Below are 18,221 nucleotides of genomic sequence, written 5' to 3' on the forward strand. Positions count from 1 at the left end.
TGTCAACTTTTGTTAACAGTATTTCTTCATTATCCCATCCTCTTCGTCGATGTGAGATGTGTGTTCTCAGTGGAACATACAAATTGAAAAGTGACCAACGATCAATGCTTGCAGGACAGCAGATCTAGTAGTGCAGGCATAGTAAAATTTATCATTGGAGGTAATTCTCCAGCCACGACTACTAAATAGATAAAGAGTAGAATAAATAATGTGTGGTCCCCAACAGGAGAAAATCTGCAGATGCTGGAAATCAAAGCAACACACACAAAAAGCTGGAGGAACTCATGCCAGGCAGCATCTATGGAAGAATAAACAGTTGACGTTTTGGGCCGAGACCCTTCATCAGGAACTGTGCAGTCCCTACTGACTGGAGGACAGCTGTGAAATGTTGGCAGAGAATGATATAATCATCTGCATCAAGGACTCCAAAAAGTTTGAGAAAGAAAGAGGGGATATAAATAGACTCTACCTAAATCACATAAAATAATGGTGAAAATGAACTGAAATCTTTAACAGTGTATACACTTAATTATCCACAATGGTAACTTACAGGAATTTATCATTGTAACTCCACTGCAGAGGTAACTATTTGAATAGTTAGATCCTTTTTATGTGAATATATTTTAATAGTTTTGGGAAACATAATTCTTGAAATATTGTTTGATTCCATCCCTGCCTTGGTTCATTCTTCAATTCACTTGGTTTCCTCTTGATTTAACTTGTAATATTATCCTGTTTACCATCCTTTCTGTGATCCTTCAAAAGCTCCTTTACTTTCTAATGGAACTTATTGCCTAATTATATTTGACATCACTTATGTTAAAGTTGTTATATAAATGTGAATCATTTCTCATGTTTAATCAACACAAGTTGTCAAAATGGAAAAGCACAGATTCATTAAAGATATGATTTACAAAGATCACATATTTCTTTGCACCAACCTTATCGTGCAATGAAAAACGTGCTCCTCACTATAAAGTAAATGCAACATAGGTAATCCAAGGAAATATGGAAACAGATTTTTCAAAAGCATATGGTTTATGGATCTCTGTGCAAAAATTATTACATTTAGCCAATAGCAAAATTCTTACTCCATTATCTAGTTTTACATTTCTCATTTCATAGGAGGCGGCAATGCAGCCGTAACAATCTGAAGCATGGATGTCATCTTTGTTCATTTCTACATTACCAGTCATAATAGTAAAATGTAAACAATATCATAATTTTCACTTTCAAAATAATTCTGATCTTTAATACATCAAAACTATTATAACGTTTTAAAAATAACCGATTAAGCTATACGTATGATAAATGCACAAATAAACCCAACTTAGAAGTTAACAATTTATCGAATTTGGTACAGTGGGCTGACCTTTTTAATATTTGGCAAAGGAAAATAAAATACCACTCGTTATTTTATGTGAATCACTAACAGGAAATGGTTACTTATCACTGCTATCTAAAAGAAAACACTACTCTCCATTCTCTGATTTTCAGTATCAACTTTTGATAAATAAACATAAAAATAACAAAGTTCTGGAAAACTTCAACGGGCCAGAGGGAGAAAATGCTCAGGTAGTTCAGATGAACAAACATTTTCCAACATTAATACTTGATTATAAATTACCTCAAAAGGATTTTTGCAAGGTCGAAATTTCATAATTACCTGTTATATGCTGTAGGTTTAGAAAATAAGTGAATTATTTGTTAAGATTTTGGCTTCAGGACAAAGTTTTAAGCACAGCCATTAAGTAAGGATCATGTTGAAACCTTACTTCTGTAGAGTACAAAAATATTTTCCAACTTTCACAATGTTCAGCCACAGAATGACAATGATTCTATTGCATAATATTCTTAAAATATACTTTGTGAAAATTATGGATTCAAAGTCAATGGAAAATACTTTCCCAGTAACAGTTATTGATAGTGTCAAGCCATAATTGACTGAATAATTTAGTGCAAATGTGCCATTCATTTGTAACTGCAATTCAGATGTTATTTAGTTCATCCTTAAATAACAGCTTTTGAAGGTGACCAGGCAAAATAGCTACTACCCTTTTTACAATGGTGAGGCAGTAAAATAACTATTCCCATTATAAAGTTTAAACTTCTTCTTCTGAGACACCATTGGTAATAAATTGGTGTCTTCGTTGGCTTGTTCCACAGGATGATCCTGATCTTGGAAAATATTTCTTTGAGCACTACCATTACAAAGGATCTTCTGGTGCATTGTTAGTTCACAATCCATTCTTTCTAGATTATTCTCTTCTTGCGATGTTATGTGTTCCCTCTTTTGCATCATTATACTTTTTGAATGTTTATTAGATTTGCGACTCTTAAGAGAAAGTACACTCTCTGTTTCTTCAACTTCCCTTTCATCTAAGGGCGTGTGGGAATTCTGTAGACTGTTCAGGTCTGCTAATTTTTCTTTGGTTTTCTGCTTAAAAGGCGCATTGTAAGGAAGATTTTGTGTGGGATGGTCCTTTTGTTCACCTGTCACTTGTTTATTTTTAACGTGACCTTTACTTTTACCATTGGTTTCATGGTGGCCTTTATTTTTACCACTCCTTAGAGATCTTTTCTCTTTTTTCCTGTAGTACATTTTCCTAGAGTACCTTTTCTTTTTTTCAGACCTTTTTTCTGCTATGAAGTAGCTATTATCCTGCAAATAAAACACATATCATGAATGATGACTGAATACATAAATTAGCTATAATGCTTCATTTCTGTACTGGCATAGAAACAATAAAACTAGATGTTAGTGTGACCTAAGACAGCTCAAGGAAGACATCATCAGGCTAGTGAAACATTGAACAAATTGTGATGTTTTCATACTTTCACAAAAAAAATCAAGTCTCATGACAAGAGTGCCATAATATTGTGCAGATTCTTGCTTAGTTAGATGCCTCCAAGTCATCAATTAATAACTTCACTAGTGAAATGAAATCCAAGCTACTTCTAGTTCAAGCCATGATTCACAACGAGTGGCTTGACTGATGGTGGCTGGTAATAAAATACAGCAAAACCTAAAACAATTTTTTTTCCAACAGAAATTTTGTATTCAATATGGCAAAAATAGAACTTTGGTTGAGTTTCAGTTACAAAAAAAATAAAGCAGCTATTAAATTCTGAAGTTGCTAAAATACAAATAAAGTCGATGAGCACACAAGATTTGAACGTTTACCCAAACGATTTCAGGGATGAGGGTCTTTAAATATTATGAAAAAACTGGAAACTTGGAAAAGAGATTGGGCGAGGAGAAGTTTATCTGATAAGGATATTTTATCATTCAGACTCAAGATAAAGTTGAAAAAGATTTTTAAAAAACTTCAGTGGTAGAAGATCAAGGCTTCAAAGGATGCAAAAATGAAGATGACTGGTAGAAGAAACAAAACTGACAGGAAGTAATTTTTTTTTAACTAAAGCAGCAAGTGGCTAGAAGGCAGAGTGCATTGCAGTGGGATAAGTGGAAGCAGATTCAATTGTTCAAAAATGAATTTGAAGGTATTGGAAGGGGAAATGCTGGCATTGGGAAAAGGTGGGGCAGTTGAACAAGTTTAATTCCTTGTGGATCATTATCGATACCTTCAAATTCTTCACAGCTCCGAACTTGTTGAAGTGGTGAAATCATTTCATTTTCACTCTCAGATGTTTCTGGCATCTCCAAGCCTGAATGCTTGAAACCGTACTGAGCAAAAAAGTTCTGAATTGCTTACTGCTTATTTCTCACCAACAATCAGTGACAAAAATCACTGCTTTTTGAACACAAACACATGCAACAGACTATTTAAAAACTGTTCACTCTAAGCAGTGTAGTATCTGATGGCCACACAAGTGTATTCAGCTGATGCTAGTTAGAAACTGTTCAGAGCAGTCTCCTGTCCAATTAAGCAGCACAGTGTCCCAAATAAACAAAGGAAATCCAGCTATTTTCTTGATTAGTTTTTGTTCTTTAAGAGTTGTCCCAAATAAGTGGCAGCCCCGATTAACCGATGGTCCAATTAATAGGAATCTACTGTATTTCACAAGTTCTGTAATCACCAATTTCAGGATACTGCCAGGAACCTTTGCATTTATAAGGTGATATCCTTAAGGAACGTGAAGTACAGTTTACCTTTGGGAAATCTGTAGCACATACAATATTGTGTATAGTACTGAGCTGTTAATTTCAGAAGTAGACTACAACATAGATATATTTCCTAATTATTCAGTCAAAGGAAATACCTTGTTCTCAGTACAACTGACTTACCACGACTTTCATATCAAAAGCCTCTTCATTTCCCAAGTCTTCAATGCAGGTTTCATCACTACAAAATATCAAGTTTTTCTTCATGTTACAAAGAACATTGTACACAAAAAAAAAATTCTTTAACTTTGACCACAACTGTTTATTGATAAATGTAAGCAGTGGCACAGTGCTTAAAATGTTGCCTAATACCCTATGTTGTCAAGCTAAAGCAATGGTATCCTTCACGACATTTACACTAGGCCTGATCATCAAAGGGAGATATAATCTGTCTTTCTTGGTCAGACTTCGAATGATCATTCTTAAAACTGCTAGTATACAAGTTCTCCAGTGGACCCCTGCAAATGTTACATACTCTTGTACCAAATGCCTGAAGTTACCCAAAAAAAAAATGAAGCGTGTGGCTAATTAGCTAAAGCTAGTTTCAGCCAGTTCCTCATCAACCTCTTTTGTCGTCAGGTTTTTTGTTTGCTATGTTTTCACTAGTTTTTGAGTCACCAGACAGAATTGCTGCAGCAGGTACGGAATTCATCAGCAATAGCTTTAACCAACTATGGGGAAAATACCTTCTCTAGATTTCTTACCCTCAACTTTAGAGCAGTCTTAAACGTATAGGAGCCTGAATCTATATCCAACAACATGCAAGTGTTTATACATGTGATAACAATGCCGCAAATTAAAGAGCTAATTTACTCAATTTCTCCCCAGAAACATCAACTCACTCCAAAATAAGGTTGACACAGTAGTAACAAATCCAACAAGTTGTGTATCATAGTAAGTTTAAATTTCAGTAAACAATTCATCTGTGGAGGCACCATAACTGAACCCACCCGTCTTCGTTTTTCTCCAGGTTTCCGGTAGAAACTTCTGGATAGCTATCAGCTGTGCAAATTGCCAAACATTTTTCTCTCTGACACAGCAACAGAGAACAATGGCAACACCCCTATCATCTCCATGACTAAAATGAGTTATTTAATACAGAGTAGGAGATCAAACAGAGTTGGGAACTACTTCTGCATGGCTCAGTTTTAAATTGTGGCATGCCTCCACCAACAGCCATATTCTGAAAAATTAAAATGAAAAGCTATCGATACTGGAAAACTGAAATAAACATTTACTGAAAACATCAGGTCAGAGAGCTGTGGAAAGCTCAAAGATCCTTTGCTTTTAACTTGAAATGCTAACTCTATTTTTCTTTCCCCAGATGTTGTCTGACTTCAAGTGTTTCTAGCATTTCGTTTTCATTCATGAAATATTAACTCTCTCCCCACAGATACTCCCTGACCAGCCAAGAATTTCCAATATTTGTGTTCTTACTTAATTAGTTAACAAACACACCCACACACACAGAAACTAAATCAAAATACCAACTTACCTGCTTTCAGATATGGGTGAAATTGGTCTTTTCTCATCCAGGTATTTGTATTGCTTTGTTGGACCACTAATTCTTTCTGCACAATCCACATTTATGTTTTTTAAGGAGTTTATGAGATGTTTTTGACATTTTAACTCCTTAATGTAATCAAATAATCCACACAAAGCAGCTTGCTATAAATTAGAAGCATTTAAAATGTTAGAAAATTTATCAATGTCTGAGTTTTATCTTTATAAAAATTGGAAAAAACTTAATAAAATGTATGTCAATTAAACATAGTAATTGTACCCAATGCTACTACTTCCCCATACAGAGTTCCAGATATCAAACACTGTGTAAAAATAATACCCTTTAAGTCTCCTTTGAAATTCTTTCCTCATAACTTCTTGTTTATGAAACTCCTAACAAGGGGAAATGATTTTGACTGTTTATAATTTCATACATGTATATCTGGTCACCTTCCTTTACTCTAGGGAAAGCAAGGTTTGCCGTCCAAAGTCTTATCGAACCCCCTCCATGTAACTGGAGAATCTCCTCAGCACTCTATCCAGCACAATCACATTCTTTCTATAGTACAGTGACCAGAACTGCATGCAATACTTCAAGTGCATCCTAATCAGTGTTTTGTAAAGTTGCCCTGTAACATTCTAACTTTTAAATTCTATGCTGCAACCTACAGAGGTAACATGCTATAAGCATTCTTCACCACTTGTTCTCTCCGTACTGAGACATTCAAGGAACTATAGATAAAGGGACATCGATTAAATTTGCACCCTTCAAGTTACTATATACACTCTACCCTATTTGACTTCCTATATTTATCACCTTACGCTTGTTGGGATTAGTTTGTAACTGCTGTCGCTCTGTCCAATTTTCACCCTGATCTAAATCCTGCTGCAGCCTTAGACAATCTTCCTTGCTCTTCATCGCACACATCTCCTACACTAACATCCAAGTCATTAATATATACTAGAAGCAACGAAAGGTCCCAACACCAAACCCTGTGGTATACTACCAGTCAGATTTCCAATTAGAAAATCATCCTTACCACTTAACACTGCATTTTGGTGAGTTAAAAAAAATATTTAGAGATACAGCATGGAACAGGCCTCTCTGGCCTATTGAGCCACAGCATCCAGAAACCCACCTATTTGACCCTACACTAATCACAGGATAATTTACAACGACCAATTAACCTATTCATTCACAGGGAGGATATACAAGCTCCTTAGAGAGGATGCTGGAAATGAACTCCAACACCACGATCTGTATTAGCGTTGCATTAACCACTATGCAACCTGGGCAGGACTCACACAGCACATGGCAGTGCCATGGAGAATGCTGTAGAACAGAGAACTAGGGCTGCAAGTACAACGTTCTCTGAAAGTGAAGGCACAGGTAGACAGGATGATGAAGGCATTTGTTGTGCTTGCTTTCATCCATTAGGGCACTGTGTAGAAGAGTTGGGATGTCACATTACAACTGTTCAAGACCACTCTTGAAGTACTGTGTGTAGTTCTGGTTGACTAGTTATACAAAGAATATCTTCATGCCGGAAAAGGTGCAGAAAATATTAACAAGGATGTTACTGGGACCAAAACATTTGACGTATAGGGAGAGGGGGGTTTCTTCCCATGGAGCATGAGCTGAGAGTTTTAAACCTTATCAATGAACCTCATGTTTTTGTAAACCTTGATAAGTTGAATAGTAACAATCATTTTCTTGGCTGGAAGGCATAGGGTTAAGGTGAGAGGGGAAAATTTAAAGGGAACCAAGGGGCAACTTTTTCCCCCACATACAGGGTGATTGAGTGTGTGGAATGAGCTGCCTGAGAAAGTGGCAGAGGCAGGTACAATTACAATGTTTAAAAGACATTTGGAGAGGTACATGGAAAGGAAACGTTTTAGATGGACATGTTCCAAACTCAGACAAGTGGGACCAGCTCAAATAGTCAAGTCAGTTGACATGGGTGAGATGGGCCATTAGAGCTATACAGCTCTAAAACTGTAGCCTCTGCCTCCTATTAAGTCAATTTTAGATCCAATTAGCCAGCTCTTCTTGGATGGATGTGCCTTAAGCTTGCGGACCAGTGGAACCTCGCCAAGTGCCCAAATGTGTATATATACACAGTACAAAACTACAGCACCATTGTCAACCTTCTTTGTTACCTCCTCAAAAAACTCTGTCAACTTATAGGACAGGAGTTCCTCCACACAAAAGTCATGCCTGATCAGACTATCCCTGATCAGCTCCTGCTTTTCCAAATGTGTACAAGTCCTATCACTTGGAATTTTATCCAATAAATTCCCTACCACTGACATGGCTTGCCAGTCTGTGGTTTATCTGTACTGCCTTTCTTGAGAAAGGAAAGAGGGGGTTAGCCATTGCTAGGTCTTCTGGCAGCTCACCTGTGGCTAATGAAGATGCGAAGATCTGCAACAGGGTTCCAGCTATCTCTTCCTTTGCTTCCCACAACACCCTAGGAATAGATCTCATTTGGCCTTGTGGATTTCTCCACCCTATGCGTTCCACGATACCAAACAGTTTCACCTTCTTAATACTTAAGTGCTGCAGATACACTCCTTCTTGAACAATATACTCCCTCTTGAACTCACTATCTTCCATGTCCTTTTCCTTGGTGAACATGGACAGGAAGTACTATGTTTTTACGATCTTGCCCACATCCCCTGGCTCCCTACACTGATTATTGCCACACATTCTTGGGCTACCCTCTTGCTCTTAATATATTGACAGAATGTTTTGTTTTTTCCTCCATCTTACCTCCAATAGGGGCTTCAATATAGAATAATTCCAGTATCACTTTGAAGTTATTGCTTCACTCAGATAAATAACTGAATGAGCCTTTCCACCATACTTAAAAAACAAATTAATCATGTTGTGAGAGGACCTTTCATAGAGGTACACAAAATGATGAGGGGTACAGATAGGGTAAATGCAAGCAGGCTTTTTTCATTGAGGTTGGGTGGGACTACAACTTGAAGTCATGGGTTAAGGGTGAAAGGTGAAAAGTTTAAGGGGATCAAGAGGGGAAACTTCTTCACTCAGAAGATTGTTAAGAGTATGGAATGAGCTGCCAGCACAAGTGGTGCATGCGATCTCAATTTCAATGTTTAAGAGAAGTTTGGATAAGTACATGGATGATAGGGGTATGGAGGGCTATGGTCTCGGTGCATGTTGATGGTAATAGGCAGTTTAAATGGTTTGGCATGGACTAGATGGGGTGAAAGGCCTGTTTCTGTGCTGTACATTCCATGACTCTTAAAAAAATGTTAGATTTAAAATACAATACACATGAAAAAACATGTTAAAAACAAATATACATAGAACATTTGGTAGGTACATTATTCAATGTGCACAGCATCTAACTATTCAATTACTCTTTATAATTCAAATCCTGACATGCCACACTATAGATTTATTACTTACCTCATACGTAAAAATCATCTTAAATGGCAATTCCTTTTTTCCATATTCCTTTTGCAAAAATGGAAACTCCAGTCCTCGCTCTCGCAACCTCCTCTTTTTCTCTACTGCAGACATGGATGCTTGCAACCTTCCTCTTGGCAGGCTGTGTTTCTTACGAGTGTAACTGCTTTTGGTTCTTTTGCTTCGCCACCGTCTTCTTACTTCACCAACTTTCAAAAAACTTGGACGCCATAGACCTTCATCTGAATCAGATGAGCTCTCAGAATCAAGTTCATTTTGACTTCTGAATTCTAATTGGGTTAAAAATGTTCCTGTATTTTGCCTGCTCTTATTTCTTTCTGGTGTGGATGGACACTGTGTCTTGAATAAACTGTCAACTGAATTTGAGCCATCACTGGAAAAAAAAAGACTACATTAATCCATTGAACAAGGACCTTCGTTATGTCATCATGTAAATACTTCACATCAGCCCACTTTGAAATGTTATGAAAAAGAACCTACTTCAGGAAAATGGTTATTATTAAACAACTCACTGGAATAGGGCCACTTATTCTACCCCCTCATCCCTCAGGCTCAATAATTTCTTCCAGAAAAAGACCTGCTATCCTCATAACTTGGAACATAACTTGACTACCTAATTTCTAATCCGGGACTTTAAACTTTTTTTTCCATTATACGAAGAGATGTGTACTAAGAGTCTGGCTACTGAACCCAAGGTCAATGGCACCAAAGTACATGGGTCAGGCTTGCATGTATATTCCCGTTAAATATTTAGGGTGGGTCTGGCCATTTCAAGGAGGAATGAGAGTCTGAGCCTGGCCGTGTTGGATCCGGCTGTCAGGGTCCTTGTCAGATCTCAAATTTGGATAATTTTTATAATGTTTCTACTAGCTCACAAAAGGATCCGCACCAAGTAAAATCTACTTGCTTCTCCAAATCCATGATGAAAAATTGATCTCTTTTTGACATGTTACATGGATCAACCATGGATTAGAGGAGACAACAGCAGTTAGTAAACTGGAAAGATTATTAATGAGGTGGTTTGATGGGATAAAAGTTCTGCCAGCGTACCAGCTTTGGGATGTAGGGGTGATGACAGTGGTGGAACATTAGTGGTTTAGCTCCATGGCTTCAGCGACCAAAGTTTGATCTTGAAGTTGAGCACTATCCATCGAGTTGCACGATCTCCCCTTGGGCACATGGGCTCTGGTTTCCTCCCACCTAACAGACACTACTTGGTTAACTGACTAATGTAATTTACCCCTAGCGAGGGTAGAAGTTGATGGACCTGTGAGGGAACAGAGGTGACAAGGAAATCAGAGAGTGACAATACTAATGCGAATTTTCCAAGACTTGATCGCGTGGAAGGACCTCTTCCAAAATATGAGCTCATCTTAAAGAGAATTAGTTCAGTTCACCAAGGACAACACTCACTGCCTGATTGCTACTTTAACAAATTTGTTACCTTGAGGTTGTAACACAAGATTATAGCAACTCTTCAAAAAGGTTCAAAATGAAAATAATTCCATGTTAAAGAAAGAAGCTCAATAATTTTCATCAGCATAAAGCTAAAGCAATATATAAAAGTTCTGATGATGGCAATAATGTGACAAAGGTCCCAGGCATGAAATGATTACTATTTCTATTTCAACGCATGCTGCTCAACCCGCTGAATGTTTCCAGTACTTTGTGTTTTTATTTAAAAAAGTTGAACTATTGTCCTGTCCTTTCTGGATAGTTCATTAGAATGTCCCATCAGATCAATATTAATTTTTACATGCTTAAACATTACTTCCAAAATATGTCACACTGCAAGTTTTATGATACTTTAGACTGTCATAATCTACCACCATTGCACTTATACACCAATCATTAACCTCAAATGTGAAAGTTTTCCACCCTGCATCTTGTTCTTTCCAATTCTTAACATTTGAAATGGGTGATGGAGGACAATTTTGATGGGCTCTCTTTCTCACTATAGGAGCACTGCAGCACTGTTGTTGCAGAACTTATTAACTAACAACCTTTAGTAGAGCTGTGTATTTTTTTTTTACTGTTAATTCTACTGCTTTGTGAAACCAAAAGGAAAGAAATTAACAAGTGCAAACTCGATTTGGTTTCCAGGTAATGATGCCTGGGGCTATACTAGCCACTGCAGTAGACAAGAAAGCTGAATCCGAGCTAATAACTAATCCTACTCAGTTATGAACTCAGCAAAAATATATAATGGTGAGTTAAGGGTGACAGTGGAAATCTTCCAGCTCATAGTGGTCTGCTGTTATATATGTTTCGGGATGGGTGGGTGGTGGGTGAAATTGGAGTTAAAACTGTGAATGATCTAATCTCAATCATTTTCAAAGACGACATTTTTTAATCCAATAAAGTGTCTCCAGTCTGGTGCAACTAGAATCAATAGGCATTGCTTACCTTAAAGAAGAGGAGATATCCTGATCGACGGGTTTACACGTATTTGTAATTAGATCTCCTTCTGTGTTGGAGGTGGCTGGACCCACTTGATTGGTAACTACCTTTGTGTCAGTAGTCTGTTGCAAATCCTTAGCTTCATTCTCTTTATCCGAAAATAGCAACACACTGCCTTCATCTTCATCTTCTACACATATTTGCTCATCTTCAACACTCTTTAAATCTTCCATTGCTTTCCTTACTTTACCTGTGCAAGTCCAAGCAAACACTGCCAGGTGACTCCCACTTCAATTACAGAACCTCTATTATCCCACGAGGAGAAAACACAGGCATCAGGATAGGTGGATGGAGATAATATTTACACAGAAAATACTTGATGGTTGTAATTATTCATGGGAGCGTCTGAATAATTTTGAATTGTTTTGCAAACAAAGTTCTCTTTGGTGCCGCACCTACTCAAGTAAAAATAAATTCTATCTGATTATCTCTAGCACAATTAGGTAATTAATTTGAAAGTGAATTATATTCACACATTTATACCTGACCAGTTCACAATTCCTTTTCACAACATGCAGTTTCCTAAAGTTTGCCATAAGTACTTCAGTAGAGCAAAGTACAGCTCATATAGTTTACATCCAACATGAACCCAACACTGTGTTCTTTGTTTCACCCCTGCCTTCTATCCTTTTACCACCATCACTCAATTTGAAATGGTAAAACTAGCAACCTTTGAGAAAGATTGCAATACAGTGGCAAAAAGACTAATAAATGCAAAATCTCTTTACTGCCAGTGTTTAATAAAAGAAGCAGATATCACTGGGATTTTAGCACTGCACACCTGATCATAGTACATAATAATGACATATCTATGAAAACAGTTACCATTTCTTCAAATGTTATGATCATTGTGCATTCAATGTAATTCTCCCTTTCCAGAACCTAAAACAAACTCGTTATATTAAATGATTTCACTGACATTCCTGAAAAGATTAAATATGAGAGCAGACTAGCCAATAATATAAAGCAGGATACCAAAAACTTTTTCCAGTTTTATAAAAAAGTAAAAGGGAGGTGAGAGTTGATATTGGACCACTGGAAAATGATGCTGGTGAGGTAGTAACGGAGGAGAAAGAAATGGCAGATGAACTTAATGGGCACTTTGCATCTGTCTTCACTGTGGAAAACACTAGAAGTGTGCTAGAGGTCCATGCATGTCAGGGAGCAGGACTGAGTGCCAATGCTATTACAAAGGAAAAAGTGCTAGGCAAACTCAAAGGTCTAAAGGTGGATAAGTCACCTGGACCAGATGGACTACAGCCCTCTTGAGACAGGTTGCTGAAGAGATAACAGATGCATTGGTCATGATCTTTCAAGAATCACTTGATTCTGGCATGGTCCCGGAGGACTAGAAGATTGCAAATGTCGCTCCACTCTTTAAGAAGGGAGGAAGGCAAAGGAAATTATAGGCCAGTTAGCCTACCCTCATATGTAATCATGTCTCTGCACATCTCTAACCATAAAAACAGTTGCCAAAATAACTGAGAGATACCCACTGTGTGCAAGGAAGATCAAGTTAGGTGCCAATTCAGGTGGGGAGGGTGTAAGAGAGGGGTAGTGAGTGAACCAGACAGAAGGAATCAAAACACTGAGACTGCAGGGATTAGAAATGAGAGCTTGAATCAACATTGGTTCCTAAAGAAGGGTGGGGGACATAGAGAAAGTGAGGGTCAGCTGCTGGAGGCATGGGGCAGAGGGAGAAGAGGTGGTCAACAATTAGGACTGAGTGTTGTAGGTTAGCAAGCGCAGGGGCCGCACTTGGTCATCTAGAAATGGAATCAGACGAAGAAAAGATCTGAGGGATTAATAACTGGCATGGGGATGGGAAATGATAAATTAAGTGATAATGTTTGGAGACGGGATTTCCGGTACCATTTTCCTAATCCAAGGGAAAACCTCCATTTAGTAGATTATTTAAAGAGGACCTACCAAAGTAAGAGCCCATGATCAGCCTCCCTTCCCTGGATTCTGTCTAGACTTCTCACTGCCTGGGTATAGCAGTCACCCACCCAGGACATTCTCTTTTCTCTGCCCCCCCCCCACCACCGGGCATAACATACCACAAGGCCCAAGGACAGCATCTCACTGTTATAAGTCTACTGAACACCTCACTGGTACAGTAAGATGGACTCTGGACCTCACCATCCACCTCATTATTGTCTGCACCCTATTGCCTAACTGCAGTGCATTTTTTTCCCCTGTAACTGTGACACTTTATTCTGCTGTTGCTGTTTTCCTTTGCACTACCGGCAATGTCCTGTTCTAATGAATTGATCTGTATGGATGGTATGCAAGACAAGTTTTTAAAAACTGTACTTCATTACATAAATTCCTGCCTGTGGCCATCAAACTTTACAACTCCTCCCTTGGAGGGTCAGACACCCTGAGCCAATAGGCTGGTCCTGGACTTATTTCCTGGCATAATTTACATATTACTATTTAATTATTTATGGTTTTATTACTATTTAATTATTTATGGTGCAACTGTAACGAAAACCAATTTCCCTCGGGATCAATAAAGTATGCCTATGACTAAATAGTAACATTTATGTACCGAGGTATAAACCAAGTTACCACTTCTCACACAAACTAGAATTCACTTTCCTCGAGGATAGAGGAAACCTTGTATCAGGAGTTACAAAACAAATTGGGTAAGCACTTGAGAGGGGCAAGTTTTCAGGACTGGCAGGAAAGAACGGGGGAAAGGGATGACGGATTCCTCTCCAATGAACTGGCAAACCATTCTATGAGTCAAATGGCCTCTATCTGTTCCACAATTGCATTGCTATCAGCCAGAAAGTGGAAGAATCTGTATGTCTAATCTGCACCAGTACGTCACTAACTAAAAACCACACAGGAGCAACACGAAGTAGCGGAATCGCTTCGAATGCAAAGCCTTTTAAAAAGCACGGGGAAAAAGTACCATTCCTGCATTCAACACCCCCTTCCTCTATCTTCTTCCCCCATCTCTCCCTCCTCCTAGTCCCTTACCCCGCTCCTTTTCTTTCCCTCTTCCCCCAGCTCCCCATGTCGTTACAAGCCAGAACCCACCACCTACCGGAAGTGTGCGATGGAAATGTTGTTCGGCGGCGCATCCAGAGCCCGTCCGCCTGGTCCGGGATCGAGCAACAATTGCTGCCGTCCGACTTGCTGCATTTTACAGTATCAGCAAATGCTGCCGGTATGTGACTTGCTGGTTAGGTTTATTTTGTTAAATTTGTTGAGCAGATATTCCACTTATAAATGCAGAAATCGCGAGTTTGACTTTGCCCCAAGTACAGAAAAAAACAAGGTATTTTAATCCATTAAAAAATGTTTGTGCAATGAAAGACAATTCAAGTCGGGATGCTCCGATTTCCACCCACAGTCCAAAGATGTACCGGTTGGTAGGTTAATTGGTCATTGTAAATGGTCCCGTAAATAGGCTAGGTGTGCTGTATCTCAATAAATAAATCATCTCATTAAGTTCCAGTCTTACCAACAGAGCAAGGTCAGTTATAGCTCAATTTGAGGGGCTCTGGTCAGAAAGTTTTGGCTCCAGTTTCTAGTGTAGTGAAACCTCGAGGCATAATTACACTGTCAGAGCTACCATCTTTCAGATGAGGCATCTTCAGAGTCTTTCTTTGTCCGTTCAGGTAGTTATGAATTATTCCAAGCAAAAACAAGGAAGATCTTTCCAATACTGTATCCTGGCCTCTATTTATCTCTAAACTTAGATGACAGAGACCGTAAAAACTACTTTATGATACAATTTTTAATTTGTCTTATTTTACCGTTTTAATGCTATTATTTTAAAGTGATTGCTTAAATATCAAAAGATTGTTAGCCCAGAACAATAATTTCACCTATAATTCACCTTCAGCTTCCACAAGAGCAACGAGACACCATAGACTGTATTCCAGGCCACGCATTATTCTAATCATGGTTGTTGGGACAAGATTCTGGAATTTTCTGCCTACTGACCCTGGTCTACCTTTATCACACGCTTTCAAGGGAACACCACCAATTTCTAAAGGACAATTAGGGATGGATAGTAGCTGAAGATGAATATCTTACCACATTGCATGAATGGCAAGATACAGAAGATGTAGAACAATTCCTTATCTGCATGTTCATGAACAACACAAAATTGCACATTCCACGTGTTTGGTAAATATAATGTATATAGCCTTTGCTCCTATACTGCAAGCTTTGTAAATGCATCATTTATCTCTGACTGTGCGATGCATGTCATCTCAAAATTAGAAATAAGGTTGTAATGAATTGAGTGAAAAAGTAGGTGGAACTATTTGACTTGCTAAATTATCTTAAAGTATAACATGGGGAATTATTTTTAAACATGTCATGATTTTATTATTTAAGACATAAAAGTGACGCCTCTGATGGAATAATTCAGCTTCAAAGAAAGACAAAGAGATCCTGGCCATCTTATATATCAACTAACAGTAATAATACATATTTTTAACGAATGCAGAATAACGTAGGCTTATTTTTAAAAGATCTGAACCGCAGAGTTTAAAATTAACCCGGCAATGAGTCCCACGTTAAATTTAACACCAGAATCTAACTTGTCAAAAAGACTATTCCATCTTTAAATGTTTTGGACAATTAGGACTTTAGATTTCTGCACCCATACCCTAACTTACTACTTTACAGCACTTTATCTTTTAAACTGTTTCCTTCCAGAATTCAGAAGGTGCAACACCCTCACGACTTTCACAAAATATCTCCTACCCAGGTAACGCCAGGTTAATATCCCCCTTGCCTTCACCAGTATGACGTTTGACCGAGACTTTGAACGTTATCCTCTGGAAATTATTAGACCAGTCCGTTAGCAAGTAACCAGGGAGAAATCAAACTCCCAAAGCGCCTGCCGGGAAGACTGGGTTTGACCGGATCGGGCTGTGATGGCTGCGAGTGTTGAGAAGTCTGCACTTTATGTTCCAACTTTAAAGGAGCTTTGTGAAGGTAAAACCCCGACTTTGCGCTGGGCGGATGAAGGCAAGTCGCGGGACTGCCTGCAGTGTGCAATACTGAAAGAAAACACCCAGGAAAATGATAGTGTTTCATCCCTGTGACGAGAGCAAACTACAGCTGTCGGAAGGTCTAACGCTTCACCGACGTGTCCAGTAAACATCACCACCATCTTGGAATCTTATGTTAGAGTAGATTATTTTTGCCTACAGTGACGAACAAGGACCCCAGGATCTATCTCTACAGTTATCTTGAGAAGACATTTTTAAAATATTGTCGCTGTCACCGATTAAACCGACTGTTTCACTGTGCTTTTCAGAGGGCAGTCAAACTAACATGATGGGTCTTCAGCGTCGAGTACGCTAAGTAACTGATTATATTAGCGAACTAGTTTTTTAAACAACGTTACTGAAACTAATTTAAATTTTGGTTCTCGAGTTGCTGTGCTGGATTTGAAATTGTGCCTCCCGATTAGCAGCCCAGGTACTGCGTCAGAATCTTGGTTCAAGTAAATCAATCATTGCCAGTGTTAAAGGAGCAGTATTGTACGTCTCTTTATGTCTAAACTGGGTACCCAGGACTTAAGACCGTAAGACATAGGAGCAGAATGAGGCCATTCAGCCCGTCGGGTCTGCTCTGCCATTCCATCATGGCTGATCCCGGAGCCCACTCAACCCCATACACCTGCCTTCCCGCCATATCCTTTGATGCCCTGACCAATCAGGAAATGATCACCTTCCACCTTAATTATATGCACGGACTTGGCCTCCATCACAGTCTGTGGCTGAGCATTCCAAAGATTTACTACTCTCTGGCTAAAAAAAATCCTCCTTACCTCTGTTCTAAAGAGTCACCCCCTCAATTTTGAGGCTGTGCCCTCTAGTTCTGGATACCCCCACCACAGGAAACATCTTCTCCACACCCACCCTATCTAGCCCTTTCAACATTCAGTAGTTTTGAATGAGATCCCCCACATTCTTCTAAATTTCATTGAGTACAAACGCTCCTCATATGCTAACCCCTTCAATCCTGGAAACATCCTTGTGAACCTGCTCTGGACTCTCTCCAATGACAACATATCCCTTCTGATATATGGGGCCCAAAACTGTTGACCATACTCTTAAGTGTGGTCTGACTAGTGTCTTATAAAGCCTCAGCATTATCTCCTTGCTTTTATATTCTATTCCCCTTGAAATAAATGCCAACATTGCATTCGGCTTCTTTACCACAGACTCAACCTGTGAATTAACCTTCTGGGAGTCTTGCACAAGGACTGTTAAGTCCCTCTGCACCTCTGATGTTTGAACTTTCTCCCCATGTATATAATAGTCCACACTATTGTTCCTTGTCCAAAACATTTAAAGATGGAATGATCTTTTTATCCAGTTAGATCCTGGTGTCAAGCTTAATTTGACCCAGTCATGGGACTTGAATAACACATTTCCCAACACTGCATTCCATCTGCCACTTTTTTGCTCATTCTTCCAATAAGTGCTGCTGCAATCGCATTGCTTCCTCAGCACTACCGACCTTTCCACCTGTCTTTGTATCATCCACAAACTTTGCCACAAATCCATCAATTCCATTATCTAAATCATTGACAAACAATGTGAAAAGCAGCAGTCCCCATACTGACCCCTGAGAAACACCACTAGTCGCCGGCAGCCAAGTAGAAAAGGCCCCTTTTATTCCCACTCA

At 38.7% G+C, this 18,221-nt stretch overlaps 2 protein-coding genes across 3 annotated transcripts in view; one reads left to right on the plus strand and one right to left on the minus strand.

Moving 5' to 3' along the window:
- Positions 1 to 1,004: 1,004 nt before the first annotated feature.
- LOC134337034 (TATA box-binding protein-associated factor RNA polymerase I subunit D-like) lies at positions 1,005 to 16,440 on the minus strand. Its single transcript, XM_063031801.1, has 7 exons — positions 16,284 to 16,440; positions 14,608 to 14,813; positions 11,496 to 11,739; positions 9,069 to 9,462; positions 5,622 to 5,794; positions 4,250 to 4,307; positions 1,005 to 2,662 (listed from the first exon to the last, which is right to left on the minus strand). Exons 2-7 carry the CDS (start codon positions 14,642 to 14,644, stop codon positions 2,060 to 2,062), a joined length of 1,509 nt encoding a protein of 502 aa, XP_062887871.1. The 5' UTR covers positions 14,645 to 14,813; positions 16,284 to 16,440; the 3' UTR covers positions 1,005 to 2,059.
- c23h11orf54 (chromosome 23 C11orf54 homolog) overlaps positions 11,758 to 18,221 on the plus strand; it is a 39,272-nt gene continuing 32,808 nt past the window's right edge. Inside the window, exon 1 of one of the 2 annotated variants that reach the window (XM_063031802.1) lies at positions 11,758 to 14,730. In XM_063031802.1, coding sequence (XP_062887872.1) covers positions 14,577 to 14,730 — 154 coding nt within the window. In that variant the 5' untranslated portion in view covers positions 11,758 to 14,576. Of the gene's footprint in view, positions 14,731 to 16,320; positions 16,518 to 18,221 lie in introns of those variants that run through there. The other variant, XM_063031803.1, reaches the window with a different exon arrangement.

This window comes from Mobula hypostoma, chromosome 23 (genome assembly GCF_963921235.1).
Source record: "Mobula hypostoma chromosome 23, sMobHyp1.1, whole genome shotgun sequence".
NCBI classification, from domain to species: Eukaryota; Metazoa; Chordata; class Chondrichthyes; order Myliobatiformes; family Myliobatidae; genus Mobula; species Mobula hypostoma.

Bases quoted from the DNA above. Each gene is read 5' to 3' on its own strand.
- LOC134337034 (XM_063031801.1), bottom strand. From the start codon at position 14,644: ATGCGCCGCCGAACAACATTTCCATCGCACACTTCCG. The intron at 5,795-9,068 runs GTAAGTAATAAA...TCTAATTTATAG, and splicing joins AGATGATTTTTACGTATGAG to CAAGCTGCTTTGTGTGGATT. The intron at 2,663-4,249 runs GTAAGTCAGTTG...TTTTATTTGCAG, and splicing joins CTTTTGATATGAAAGTCGTG to GATAATAGCTACTTCATAGC.